Below are 14713 nucleotides of genomic sequence, written 5' to 3' on the forward strand. Positions count from 1 at the left end.
TTTTGGTTGGTAGTTGGTTATATGGTGCTGGGTTTTTAGTACCTGTTTATTTTGGGTTTTTTTTTTTATTAGTGAGAATAAAGTTTTTATTTTTGGTTAATTTGTAATTATTTTTAGAGTTTTAGGGTGACTTAGTTTATTTATATGGGTGTGTAACTGTGTAAGTCCTTCTCCTCAGGGATGCTGTGAATTAACTCATTGCCCATCCAACAGCCATTACTGAGATCAATCTAATCCTGGTGCAGGACCTTCCTCTTTGCCCTGCTGACCTTCATGAGCTTCACACCAGCCCATCTCCACAGCCTGTCCGGAACACTCTGGATGCCATCCCTTCCTTCCAGACAATCAAGCACACCACTCATCCTGCTGTTATTCACATTTTTGCTGATGGGACACACAATTGCACTCTCCATGTCCCTCACAAAGATGGGAATTGATAATGGTTGAACATGAGTCTCTGAGGATCACCACTCATCCCTGTTCTCCACCCACACATGGAGCCATTGACTCTTTCATAACTCTTCCAGTGCGACCATCCCACCCATTTCCTTCTTAACCAAATGGTCCAACTAACATCCACATCTCTCCAGCCTAGAGACAAGGATGTTTTCTGGCAAAGGAACAAATACTGTGCACAGGTTCAGGTACATGTTATTGGTCCCTCTTCCCTCATCCAGCAGTGCTGGAACCAAAACAAACTCATCAAATCTGCTGCCAAGGTCAGATGGACACAGCCTCAAAAGCAGGACATGACAATGCAGAGCTGTGGGAAGAAAAACCCTCCGACCTTATGATTTGCCAGGTTGTGCCAGGCAAAATCTGCTGCCTGGAAAAATGCCCTGGGGATAACCGGCCAAGGTTGTCCCAAACCTCCAGCCATAGATCGTCCTCAAGGCTGTGCCCTGGATCCTCTAAACCAGAATCTTGTCTTCCTTGTTCCCAGTAACCTACAGATTAAGAGTTCTCCAATACCACCAGAGAGGAGCAGAGGGGCAGAATCTGCTGCACCTGGACTGGAGCAATCCCAAACATGCAGGATAAAGGCTGGGTCATGAGGGGATTGAGAGCAGTCCCAAAAGGGAAGGATTTGAGTTGTTGATGGATGGAAAAAGAGATCATGCCCTGACCATGTGCACTCGCAGACCAGAAACCCCCTGTGTCCTGTGCTCATTCCCACAGTGTGGGCAGCAGATGAGCAGGGGATTCATAGTGTCTACTCATCTCTGGGGAGACTGGAATTGTTTGTTCAAATGTAGGACCCCTGCAATAAATCAACCTTGCACGTCTCCCATTTCTAATCACAACAAGAATTCTTTGGTACCTTCAAGCTCTTGCTGTTCCTGCACTGTTCTTGCTTCACTAAGTCCATGTCTTTCTTCTACTGTAAAGCCCAGCTTATCACCCCAAATCAGATATCCTTATCTGTGAGGAGACAGGAAGTGTCAGTCTGCTAGAAACCCTTTTCCAGAAGGTCTTTTGCTGCAAGGATGCATAGCCATTATAAGAAAGACATGGACCTGCTCAAGCAGATCTCTTAGTGGGCTGAGGAGATGATGAGGGGCTGGAGCAACTGGTGTCCACCCAAAGGGAACACACCACCTAGAGGGGCTTGTGCCAGCAGCAAGGATAGACCTTCATTCGTGTATCCAGGCCTGTGTTCTAGAAACAGAAAGGTTTGTGGGATGCACTGGATGCAAAGCATGCCAGTGGGTGGTAGAAGTGGGGAGATAAAACCTAAAAGAGGTATTGGTGCACTTTTTAACCCCAGTGATCTCGACAACCCTGGCTTATTGCTGAGTGAGACTGGAAAAGTCTTTGGAGAAGAAAAAAGGAGTAGTCATCTGAGGCTATGATGCAGGCAAACTTTATTGAGGATGAAGAATAAAAGGTCATGAGCATCCAGTAGAAAGGAGCAGGCTGAGGAGGAAGTAGGGTGACCATCAGCCAAGGTCCTTCGCTGTCAGGAGGTTTTTCCAGAGCACCAAGAACATTCTGCCCCACAGTGGGAGCAGCCCACCAGAGGGGACCAATGATGTCCAGCTTGGGAGAAGGGATTTGCAGCAGAGGAGGCTGAACGGAGCCAAAGGGGCCATACAGAGCAGGGAGTGGGAGAATAGGAGGCAGATGGGCCATGTTTGCAGGCAGCCCAGGCTGGCCCCTTAGCAGATGTAGCCGCCCCTTCTGCCATAGCAGCCCAGGCCTCCCAGGCCATAGCCAAACCCACGGCCATAGCCAAGGCCAAAGCCACCAAAGCCACCAAATCCGCCAGAGATGGGCTGTCCCTGCACACTGAGCTCAGTGCCCACGGCAGCCGAGGAGGTGGATCCGACGGCGGTGCTCTGGGGGAAGGAGGTCATGATGGGTCCTGGCAGGGTGACCAGCACAGGGGAAGGGTTGATGATGACGCGGGAATCCTGGCATTGCAGGGCACAGGGCTCGTTGCAGCTGTTGGCCAGTGGGGTGGGTCCGCAGGGACTGCAGCGGTTGTAGCAGGCCATGGGTGTGGTGTAGAGGGTGCCTGGAAGAGAGAGGGGTGAGGGAGGGCAGGGATATGGGCTGGGGTGCAGGATGATGATGGAGTGTGGAGGCTGTTGTGGGGCTGTGGGGAGGAGTTAGGGCTCCTGCAGCTGGGGCAGAGCATGCTGGAAGGGAGGGATCAGGGGTGCAGAAGCAGGAGGATCAGGGGCTTGAGGCTCACCTGACTTTCAGTGGGAGGAGAAGGCTTGAGGAGAAGTGTGTGAGGGAGAGAGGTTCTGGGCCGGCTTTTATGCAGGTCCTGGAGGGGTGGGACAGCCTTGTCCCATGGCCTTGGGCATTTTGCAGGCAGCAGCTCTTGCCTGGGCCAGCTTAGGGAGTCATGAGGTGGAGAATGTTTTCTTTCATGTAGTTTTGCAATTCCATGTCCTTCTCTTGAAACCATTTCCATCTGACCTTGGAGGCAACTTCATTGCATTTGTATTTGGGTGGATTTGATTGTTCCATGTGAGTCAGGGAGGACTGAATAAACAACCAGAGCCCAGCAGAAATGCGATGTCATCAGTGAGGTAATTTTGTGGCACACATCCTGTGGTTTGTGGGTGCCTTGTGAAGACTGGGAGTCTGTTCTGTTCCACTGCATGTCCATCAGTCACTGTGTTGCACCCAGGAATGCTGAGCTGCTGATGTCCTGGGGAGGTCACTCTGCAAGAGCTTGGAAAGGTCCCAGTGCCTGGGAGTTCTTCCTGATGGATGAAAGCGACCCCATGCAGTTTTTTCTTGTTTAGGTTCAAGAGAAAGGATCTGGAAAATAAAGCTTTAATAGGTTGAACTTTGTTGTTCCAATGTTGCGGTCCATTTGGATTTCTCAACTTTACGTGGAAATATACTCTGTCATTTAAAGTGTTCATTTAAGGTATTTCTTTACCTCTTTAAGAAATCAAATCAAGTAACCAATGATGCTTGATCTGGTTTTGCCCAGGCTGGTCTCTGATGTGAATTTGTTTATTTGGCATTCAAGCCCTATGGTTTCATAACTTATATCCTGTCAGTTGTAATATTTTGTTGCTATCATGAAAAGGCACTAATTGCTACTGGGTGATCACTGTGAGCCTATTTCCTCCTCTGTCATGGTGTGGGCGTGTCTTTGTGGAATTCTGTGATTCTGTGTCCTTCTCTACAGGCTGTGTCCATCTGACCTTCACGGCAGTTTTTAATTTTGAAGAGTAGAGGCCAAATATTGGTATTGGTATTGGTATTGGAATATGGTATTATTGGTTTGTGTCAGGCACGTAGAAGACGACAATAAAGCCAACAAGAATTGGGGCGTTATGAGTGAGGTCATGCCATGGAACACTCGCAACATCTCCTTTGTCCATTCTTCCCTTCTCACAAAAATAAACCTCGCACGTCTCCCATTTCTAATCACAAGGATTCTTTGGTCCCCTCAACTTCTTGCTGTTTCTGCACTCTTCTTGCTTCACTAAGTCCATGTCTTTCTTTCACGGTGAAGCCCAATTCATCACCCTAAATCATATATCCTTATCTCTGAGGAGAGAGGAAGTATCAATCTGCTAGAAACCCTTTTCCAGAAGTTCTTTTGCTGCAAGGATGCATGGCCATCTCTTGAACTTTTTGGTCTCTATTGGTGTACCTGTTTTGGTCCCTATTTTATTGTCACCTATTGGTGACATTCTCACATCTCCAATAAACCACCAGCTATTCCAGCTGGCCACATTTCTTTCTATGCAGCCCAGGAAATGGCTGGTGGCCTGGGCTGAAAATTCACGTTGCTGTTTCCTTTGAAGATTTTGGTCCACCAGACTCCCAGGTCATTCTCTGGTGGAACTGCTCTTGAGGATTCCCTCTCCAAAGATGTGCTCATGTCTGGGACTGTCCCAACCCATGTGCAGGACCTTGAACTTGGAGTTGTTGAACCACAAGAGGTTCTTATGTTCCCAACATTCCCAGTGTCCCTCCTGCTGGCATCCCTCCATGTTCTTGTGTCAGCTGCAACGCTCAGCTTTGTGGCATCCGCAAACATGCTGAGGGTGGTCTCAATCTCACTGCTCATCTCCTTGATAAAACATTCAAAATCACCAGTCCAAGGCAGGGGCCTGGAGACCTCATCACTGCTCTCCACCTGTTCAGAGAGCCATTGACCATCACTCGCTGTCTGTTCCTCATCCATTCTTTAGACCTCCTTTGAAACCCACATACCTGCAATTTAGAGATAAAGATGTTATGTGGGACTGTGTAAAAGCCCTGACAGAAGTTCAGGACAACAGCAGTTGCCCTTCCCTTGGCAACCAAAGCATTCCAGCAGGGAAGGACCTTCTGTTCCTGGTGGAGCATAAACGGATCTTGAGGTTACCATGTACCATTTATGGTAAAAAAATCTCCAGCAGTTACCAGGACAGGATTAGGAACAGAAATAAAGCAGGCTGAGGGAGTTAAACATCCTGTTCCCCACCACAGGTGAGGCTGCATGGACACGAACATGGTTGACCAAGAGCAGTGCAGGGCCACCATGACACTGATGGGAGTGGAGGATCCTTGAGATGAGGAGAAGCTGAGAGATCTGCGAGTTCTTCCAGGCAGGAGGCAAGAATGCAAATGGGACACGTTGTCAATATGCCATGGACTGACCTCACTGATGACACCTCAGTGCTTGTAAGCTTTGCTTGAATCTTCTACATATCCTGGCATGCACCATCAACAACAACACCTTGGTCTTTAATTCTCGCAACTAAAAAGTATCACCAAGGTCAGGTGGAAATGGCCTCAGGAGCAGAACGTGAAATTGCACAATTCCACAAAAGGAACAGCCAAACCACGCAAAGAAGGAAAGAGGAGCTTGCTGGGTGTCCATTACTAATTATTGGGTTTTGCTTACAGGAACAAAACATTAGGGCTAATGATTATAAGTTATGACAACTTGTGGCTTGAATGTGGAATAAATGAATTGATGTCACAGATCAGTTTGGGGAAGAAAGGGATCAAGACTGGTTTGTTTTTATTTATGGGATTTCTTAATGAGGCCAAGGAATACACTTTAATTGACAGAGTACATGTTGAGTAAATTTCAGAAATCCAAATGGACCATAACGATGGAACACGTTCAGCCTAAACACCCTCTCGTTTTCCAGGTTCTCCCTCTTGCTCACATTGAAGACACAAGAGAACAAAGAATATTTCAGAAATCAGGAGCAGCTCCCAGGCACCAGAACCTTTCCTAGATATTGCACAGTGACCTCCCCAGGACATCAGCAGCTCCCTCAGCATTCCTGGGTGCAGCACAGTGACTGACGGACATCCAGAGGCACAGAACAGAATCCCAGTCTTCACAAGGCACCCACAAACCACAGAACATGAGTGCTACAAAATTACCTTGCTGATGACATTGCATTTCTGCTGGGCTCTGGTTGTTTATTCAGCCCTTCCTGACACACATCTAACAATCAAATCCGCCCAAATGCCATCTCCTAAAGCTGCTGACAAGGTCAGATGGATATGGCCTCAAGAGCTGGATATGACACTGAAGTGTTGTGGGAATGAAAACACTCCCCACCTCATGACACACCAGGCCAGGCAAGACCTGTTGGTTGGTGAATGCCCCAAGGCCATAGGACAAGGCTGTCCCACCCTTCCAGGACCAGCATAAAAGCTGGCCCAGAACCTCTCACACTCACACACTTCTCCAGACTCCATCTGCTCCTGCTCCTGCTGACAACCAGGTGAGTCTAAAACCCCCGACCCTCCTGCTTCTGCACCTCTCGCCTCACTCTTCCATCACACTCAGCCCCAACCTTGGCTGCCCTCACTCCTCCCCATGGCCCCACAACAGCCTCCACACTCCCTCACCCTCTCCCATCACCACGCCTCACACTCCCACACCTCTACCCTGCCTCACCCCCCTCTCTTCCAGGGAACCTCCACACCACAGCCATGGCCTGCTACAACCGCTGCAGTCCCTGCGGACCCACCCCGCTGGCCAACAGCTGCAATGAGCCCTGTGCCCTGCAATGCCAGGATTCCCGCGTCATCATCGACCCTTCCCCTGTGCTGGTCACCCTGCCAGGACCCATCATGACCTCCTTCCCCCAGAGCACCGCCGTCGGATCCACCTCCTCGGCTGCCGTGGGCACTGAGCTCAGTGTGCAGGGACAGCCCATCTCTGGCGGATTTGGTGGCTTTGGCTACGGCCTTGGCTATGGCCGTGGATTTGGCTACGGCCTGGGAGGCCTGGGCTGCTATGGCAGGAGGGGCGGCTACATCTGCTAAGGGCCCTCAGCACCACCCCCGACACCAACCACCCACTCCCTGGAACTCATCTCAGGCATTGAAGACACATCTCTGGACCAAGGCTCTCAAAGGGGCTCAGCATTTTCAGCTCCTTCTCTCCGGGCACCAAGCAAGGCAGCAGCCAAGGGCCCAGCCCAGGCTGCCTGCAAACATGGCCCATCTGCCTCCTCCTCTTCCTCCATTCCCTGCTCTGCATCGCCCCTTTGTCTGTGGGCTGTCTCCTCTGCTGCAAACCCCTTCTCCCAAGCCAGAGACCATTGAGCACCTCTGCTGGGCTCCTCCTTCTGTAAGGCAGAAATTCTGACACAAACGCCTCCAAACAAAGCAGCTCGGCTGATGGTTGCCCTACTTGCACCTCAGACCAGCTCCCTTCCTCCAGCTGCTCCTGAGTTTTCACTGTTCTACCTCAATAAAGTTTTCCTGCATCATAGCTTCAGATGAGTCCATCTTCTTTCTTCTCCCAAGATGCTTCCAATCCCTGCTCAGTTCTGTACCAGGGTTGTAGAGACCAGTGGGGTGGGTGAAAACATGCTCCAACACCTCTTTCATGTGTTACTTCCCCAGTTCTACTACCCATTGGCACATTTCGTTATTCCAGTGCATTCCATCAAACCTTCAGCTACTGAATCACAGGCTTGGATACACCAATGGAGATCTATCCCTGCCTCTGACACAAGCCCCTCATCTTCCTCCAGGCTGTGTGTTCCCTTTGGCTGGACACCAACTAGGCTGACTCTCATCATCTTCCAGGCCTCCATCTGCTCAAGGAGGTCCCCGTTCCTTGTCTTTGTGGGCTCAGAGCTCAATGCAGAATTCTGCTTTTAGTACAGGAGAGCAGAGGGTGAGATTCCCCCACTCTCTTGTGCTGCCCTCTTGTGCTGTTGGGATGAGCCCAGGATACAGGAGGAGTTTCTGGTCAGTGAGTGCACATGGCTGGGGCACATCCAAATCTTCATCCACCAACACCCAAAGTCCTCCTCTTTGGGGCTGCTCTCAATCCCCTCATCACCCATCCTGTATCCTGCATGTTTGGGACTGATGCCTTGTGAAGGCTGACCTAGAACAGAGACTACATGAAGTTAAAAAATAAAGTAGGGATTTTTAGGAAAGCCTCAATGGACACACCTTGGGCAGCACAAGAGCCCAGACAGGGCTACACCCAAGATAAACCCAAAATGGTCACAAAATGCATGACAGGTCAGGGGGTCTCACACTTGTAAAAGTTCTGGTCCATTTCCCTATTGGAGTTAATTGTCCAATTACAGCTTTAGCTTATGAAATCCCATCCATCTTGTTTTTCTCTCTTCAGTCCACTATTGTTTATTCGCTTGGGCCTGAAATTTGGATTGGCTGTCCTTGGTCCCCAGCTAGAGAAGGAATTGTTTTGTCTCCTTACTCTGTGAAGAGAGCTCACCATCCCCTTACACGAAGCTCCAAAGTACACACTAAAGCAGTACAGAATCTGAAAAATACAAAAGCTAAAACCTCAGGCATCAGCTCCATTCCAGGTAAGGGAGATTCTGCCCCTCTGCTCTTCTCTGCTCACATTAGAGAACTCTCTTTATCTCTGGTTTACTGGGAATAAGAAAGACAAGACTCTGCTGGATAACATCCAGAGTATGACCTTGAGGATGATCTGGGGCTGAAGGTTTGGGACAGCCATTGGCCATGACATTGGGGCATTTTTTCAGGCAACTTCTCTGTCAAATCATAAAGTGGGAAGCGCTTTGTTTCCCTCAGCTCTCCTGTATCATATCCAGCTATTGGGAATGTGTCTCTCTGACCTTGGCAGGCAGATTAAAAGGTGTCCACTGGCAGTCCATTAAAAAGTGGCATCTTTTAATGAGCTGGGATTCCAACCTTGTTGGATGAGGGGAAAGGGAACAGTATCATGTACCTGGGCTTCTGCACAGCATTTGTTCCTGTGCTAGAAAGCATCTGCACATTCACTCTGGAAAGATGTGGATTTGTGGTTGGACCATGTGGTGGATAAGGAATGGATGGGATGGTCTAACTCAAAGAGGACTGTGGAGAAAAGGGATGACTGGTGACAGGCAGAAGCTCCTATTTGTTGGGAAGGATGAAAGTTTGACAAGAAAATCTCACAGATATATATGCTTAGCAGAAAGATTTTTAAATGTAGAGTTTGATGAAGGAATAGAAATGCAAGCAAGTTTTGATATAGAGGAAAAGAATTGTTGAGCTAGTTTTATTGGATTACTAAGGAGGCAAAGGGTATGTTAGTTAGAAGGGGTTTTTATTACTTAGAGCAAAGGATAAACCCAACTCAAACAAGAAAATATTTTTACTAAGCAGAAAGATAGCACAACCAAACAAGTTAGCAAATGTTGCAAGCAGAAAAAAGGTCTCTGCATTTTTTACTGCAAGAAAACTGAAAAACAACTTCTAGCTTAAATTGTAGTGTACTAACTTTTAGTGATTAGAGAATAGGAACATGAATATGGTAATTATAGTAGTTATGATAGGCTATAGATAAAAGTTAAGGTATAGATTGGTTCTACTGTATTAAGATGTTCAGCAAAGAAAAGTACATAATGCATTGTAACTAAAACTAAAATGTCTTTCGGCTTGCTTACAGCTGGAGCTGACAGCTGTAGGCACAGGCTCTGTCACTCATGAATTTAGACTGATGTAATGTCTTGGATGTAATAAACTGCATTTTGAAGAACCGCCTGGAGTCCCGCATCTCTCATTTAAGCTCTTACACCTAATTGGGACCAGTATTATTTCCCATCTTTGTCAGGGACATGGATGGTGGGATTGAGTGGGATGTTCGGCAAAATCAGTGGCCAGAATAAGCTGAGTCGTGCAGTTGGTTGTCTGGAGGGAAGGGATGGCATCCAGAGAGGCTGGAACAGGTTGGGGCAGTGGGATATTGTCATTTTCATGAAGCTGAATGTGGCCAAGTTGCACTTGGTTTGGAGCAATGCCAAACAGGGCTGTAGACTGGACAATGCAGGGGTTGAGAGCAGCCCAGAGGAGGAGGACCTGGGATGTTGGGGGATGAAGAATTGAACATGCCCTGGCCATGAACATTCACAGACCAGAAACTCCTCATGTCCTGGGCTCATCCCCACATTGTGGGCAGTAGGTGAGAGGGGAATTTTGCCCCTCTGGTCTGCTCTTCCGAGACTGGAGATGTGTACTCAGAAGACATGGACATGCTCGAGCAGAGCTGTAGATGACGCTGGAAGATGGTGAGGGTCTGGAGCAACTGGTGTCCAGACAAAGTGTCCAGCCAAAGTGTCCAGCCATACATGTCTTCTATCAGAGGCAGGGATAGATCTACATTCATGTATCCAGGCCTGGGATCAAGCAAGTGAAGGGTTTGTGGGATCCAAGGGAAGAGCAAAGTGTGCCAGTGTGTGCCCATGAAGGAAGAGGACACTTCACAATGTGCAATGCCAAAGAATTTTATTGAGGCAAAAAGAACAGTGAAAGTCATGAGCAGTTAAGTGGAAGAGGCCCGGCTGAGGTACAAGGAGAGGAGCCCACAACCAAGGCCCCTTGGCTTGCAGGTTTGGCCAGAGCATCAAGGACTTCCTGCCCACAGTGGGAGCAGCAGAATGGTGGAGATGCCCGATGGTCTCTGGATTGAGAGAAGGGGTTTGTCCAGGGGGGACTGGACAGAGCCAAAGGGGCGATGCAGAGCAGGGAGCAGGAAAAGAGCAGGAGGCAAATGGGCCATGTTTGCAGGCAGTGTGGCCTGCAGCCTTGCTTGGTAGCCTGAGAGAAGAAGCTGCTAAACACATTTAAGAGCCTTAGCACAGGGAGGCATCCTCAGGGCCTGAGATGAGTTCCAGAGAGTGGGTGGTTGGTGTCAGGGGTGGTGCTGAGGGCCCTTAGCAGTTGTAGCCATAGCCCCTCCTGCCATAGCAGCCCAGGCCGTAGCCATAGCCCTGCCCGTAGCCGAATCCACAGCCATAGCCAAATCCACGGCCATAACCAAGGCCGTAGCCAAAGCCACCAAATCCGCCAGAGATGGGCTGTCCCTGCACACTGAGCTCAGTGCCCACGGCAGCCGAGGAGGTGGATCCGACGGCAGTGCTCTGGGGGAAGGAGGTCATGATGGGTCCTGGCAGGGTGACCAGCACAGGGGAAGGGTTGATGATGACGTGGGAATCCTGGCATTGCAGGGCACAGGGCTCGTTGCAGCTGTTGGCCAGCGGGGTGGGTCCGCAGGGACTGCAGCGGTTGTAGCAGGCCATGGGTGTGGTGTGGAGGGTGCCTGGAAGAGAGAGGGTGAGGCAGGGTAGAGGCATGGGGGTGCAAGGAACAAAGTGTCAGCAGGGTGAGGGAGTGTGGAGGCTGTTGTGGGGCTGTGTGGAGCCATGAGGGCTGCTCAGACTGGGGCTGAGCATGCTGGAAGAGAGGGGCCAGGGGTGCAGAAGCAGGAGGGTCAGGGGATTGAGACTCACCTGGTTGTCAGCAGGAGCAGGAGGAGAAGGTGTGAGAAGTGTGTGAGGGACAGAGGCTCTGGGCTGGCTTTTATGCTGGTCCTGGAGGGGTGGGACAGCCTTGTCCCATGGCCTTGAGGCATTTTTGAGGCAGCAGCTCTTGGCTGGCCCAGCCTGGTGAGTCATGAGGTGTGGAGTGTTTTCCTTCATACACTTCTGCAATTCCATGTCCTGACCCTGAGGTTGTGTCAGTCTGACCTTGTTGGCAGCTTTTAATTGCAAGAATTAGTGACCATTTTCTTGTTGCTGGTGCCTTTCAGGACATGTAGAAGATTCAAACAGCCCTGAGGACATCGATGAGGACACGCCATGGAATAATGACATCATGTCCCATTTGCCTTCTTTCCTCCTGCTTGAAAGAGTCCTCAGCTCTGTCAGCTTCTTTTTTTAAGGGTGTTCCAGTCCCATTGGTCTCCTGACACTGCTCTGTGAACCATGTCCTTGTTGCACTCTGCAGCCCCATCAGTGGTACACGACAGTTGACCTCCTCATCTTCCTTGTGTTACTTTTCTTACTATGTATTTCCTAATTCTCTCCTGGTAATTGCTGGAGCTTTTTAGATCAGAGGCTCCAGGGCCACCTCACGATCCATTTATGCTCCAGCAGGATCACAAGGTCAAATGCTATTTTTGGCAAGGGAATGGCAACCAGCATCGCGTTCCTGGAATTCCACCAGGCCCTTAAACCAGTCCCACAGGACATCCTTATCTCTAAACTGCAGACACATGAGTTTGAAGGGTTGACAAACCAACAGATGAGTAATTGTTCCCCTCATGCTTCTTCTTCTCATCCTCCACGAGGTTTCCTTCCCATGTGTCAGGCAGAGCCCAGCAACGGGACCCCACAGTGTGACCTTGCTGGGCCCAGCTGAGATGAGCGCTACGGAAGAACCCACACAGGACTGTGAGGAGCACAGGACACCTCGCTAAGTCATGTGGATTGCTTTCCCATCTCCAATGGCAAAGGCCAGGAATATAGACAAGCCTGGAAAGATGCAACCAAGGTAGGGAGGAGGAGAACATGATCAAAGGTGCAGGTGCTCACCCCCAGAACACCTACAAAGCTTAGAGCAGCCTAAAAAGGGGAGCTGGGGTTGTTTAGCCTGGAGAAAAGGGGACTCAGAGATGACCTTATCACTCTACAACTTCCTGAAGGGTGATTGTAGTCAGGTGGGGGTTGGTCTCTTTCCCCACATTCTGACAGAATGAGACAACACAGTCTCAAGCTGCATCAAGGGAAATATAGGTTGGATATTAGCAAAAAGTTTTTCACTGAAAGAGTGATAAAGTACTGGAATGGCCTGTCTGGGGAGGTGGTCGTGTCTCGGTGCCATGGTTTAGTTGAGTTAGGGCATGAATTGGACTTGATGATCTTGAAGGTCTCTTCCAACCCAGTGATTCTGTGAATTCGGTGAATTCTGTGGATTCTGTGAAAAGCTCCATGAGGAAATGGGGTCCCTCTTCACCACACGCACACAAAACACAGCACACCAGTGCCATGGGGTGACCTCACTGATGACACTCCACAAAGTTTTGGTCACGTCTTCATCCCATCTTGACATAAACCATCAAGACCAACATTTAACCTCTAATACTCACACTTAAAAGCTGCCACCAAGGTCGGATGGACACGGCCTAAAGAGAAGGATGTAGAATGGCAGAATCACACAAAGGAATGCCAGCATCATGACACAGAAGGAAGGAGCAACTCAATAACTGTCCATTAGTAATTAGTCTTTTTTGCTAATAGGAAAACAATATTACATTTACAGGATATAAGTTTTGAAACTCTTTGTCTTGAATGTAGAATAAATGAATTGACATTACACACACCTGGGAAAAAGGGATGGGCCTGCATTTGTTGTTAGCTATTGGAATTCTAAATGAGATCAAGAAATATGCTTTGAATGATAGCATAGTTTGTTGGTTAAATTTTAGAAATCTAAATGGACAATAACATGGGAACAAGTGCAGCCTGAACAGCCTCTACTTTCCAAGACCCTCTCTCAATCCCATTCAAGACACATGAAAAAGAGCCCACTTTCTTCCATCAGAGAGAACTCCCAGGCACTGGGACATTTCCAAGTTATCGCAGAGTGACCTTCCCAGGACATCAGCAGCTCCCTCAGCATTCCTGAGAGAAACACGGTGACTGATGGACATCCAGTGGCACCAAACAGAGTCACAGTCTTCAAAAGGCACCCCCAAACCAGAGCACACAAGGCCCACTGATGACATTGCACCTCTGCTGGTCTCTGTTTGTTTATTCAACCCTCACAGACATATATCTAACAACCAAATCTACCTAAAGATCAACTCTGACTCTAAAGCTCCCTCCAAGGTCAGATGGACAGAGACTCAAGGGCAGGATATGACACTGCAGAATTCAATGATGTAGAACACTCCCCACCTCATGACACACCAGGCTGGGTCAGCCGAGACCTGCTGCCTCAAAATGCCCCAAGGCCATGGGACAAGGCTGTCCTGCCCCTCCAGGACCAGCATAAAAGACAGCCCAGAGCCTCTCACACTCACACACTTCTCCTGACGCCTTCTCCTCCTGCTCCTGCCGACAACCAGGTGAGTCTCAAGCCCCTGACCCTCCTGCTCCTGCACCCTGGCCCCTCTCTTTCAACACACTCTGCTCCAGACTCTGCAGCCCTCATCCTTCCCCACAGCCCCACAACAGCCTCCACACTCCCTCACTCTCCTGCATCACTGCCCCTCACCATCCCTGCCCTTCCTCACCCCTCTCTCTTCCAGGCACCCTCCACACCACAGCCATGGCCTGCTACAACCGCTGCAGTCCCTGCGGACCCACCCCGCTGGCCAACAGCTGCAACGAGCCCTGTGCCCTGCAATGCCAGGATTCCCGCGTCATCATCAACCCTTCCCCTGTGCTGGTCACCCTGCCAGGACCCATCATGACCTCCTTCCCCCAGAACACCGCCGTCGGATCCACCTCCTCGGCTGCCGTGGGCACTGAGCTCAGTGTGCAGGGACAGCCCATCTCTGGGGGATTTGGTGGCTTTGGTGGCTTTGGCTACGGCCTTGGCTATGGCCGTGGATTTGGCTATGGCCTGGGAGGCCTGGGCTGCTATGGCAGGAGGGGCTATGGCTACAACTGCTAAGGGCCCTCAGCACCACTCCTGACACCAACCACCCACTCCCTGGAACTCATCTCAGGTACTGAGGACACATGTCTGGACCAAGGCTCTCAAACGGGCTCAGCACTTCCAGCTCCTGCTCTCAGGGCACTGGGCAAGGCAGCAGCCAAGGGGCCAGCCTGGGCTGCCTGCAAACATGGCCCATCTTCCTCCTCATCTTCTGCCTCTCTGTGCTCTACATTGCACCTTCACCTCTGTCCATAGCTGTAAACCCCTTTTCCCAAGCCAGAGACCATTGGGCACCTCCATTGGGCTGCTCCCACTGTGGGACAGGAAGGCCTTGGTGCTC

General features: G+C 49.9%; 2 protein-coding genes and 2 pseudogenes across 2 annotated transcripts; 2 read left to right on the top strand and 2 right to left on the bottom strand.

Moving 5' to 3' along the window:
* Positions 1 to 2159: 2159 nt before the first annotated feature.
* Positions 2160 to 4859, bottom strand: LOC118701984 (feather beta keratin-like; annotated as a pseudogene).
* A 1228-nt stretch (positions 4860 to 6087) lies between these two features.
* Positions 6088 to 6759, top strand: LOC118701956 (feather beta keratin-like). The gene is made up of 2 exons (XM_036406946.2): positions 6088 to 6211; positions 6401 to 6759. The coding sequence occupies exons 1-2, from the start codon at positions 6088 to 6090 to the stop codon at positions 6757 to 6759; spliced, it is 483 nt and encodes a 160-aa protein (XP_036262839.2).
* A 3884-nt stretch (positions 6760 to 10643) lies between these two features.
* LOC118683926 (feather beta keratin-like) lies at positions 10644 to 11341 on the bottom strand. The gene is made up of 2 exons (XM_036378565.2): positions 11224 to 11341; positions 10644 to 11032 (listed from the first exon to the last, which is right to left on the bottom strand). Exons 1-2 carry the CDS (start codon positions 11339 to 11341, stop codon positions 10644 to 10646), a joined length of 507 nt encoding a protein of 168 aa, XP_036234458.2.
* Positions 11342 to 13712: 2371 nt separating this feature from the next.
* Positions 13713 to 14388, top strand: LOC118701638 (feather beta keratin-like; annotated as a pseudogene).
* Positions 14389 to 14713: the final 325 nt, after the last annotated feature.

This window comes from Molothrus ater, chromosome 1 (assembly GCF_012460135.2).
Source record: "Molothrus ater isolate BHLD 08-10-18 breed brown headed cowbird chromosome 1, BPBGC_Mater_1.1, whole genome shotgun sequence".
Taxonomy (NCBI): domain Eukaryota; kingdom Metazoa; phylum Chordata; class Aves; order Passeriformes; family Icteridae; genus Molothrus; species Molothrus ater.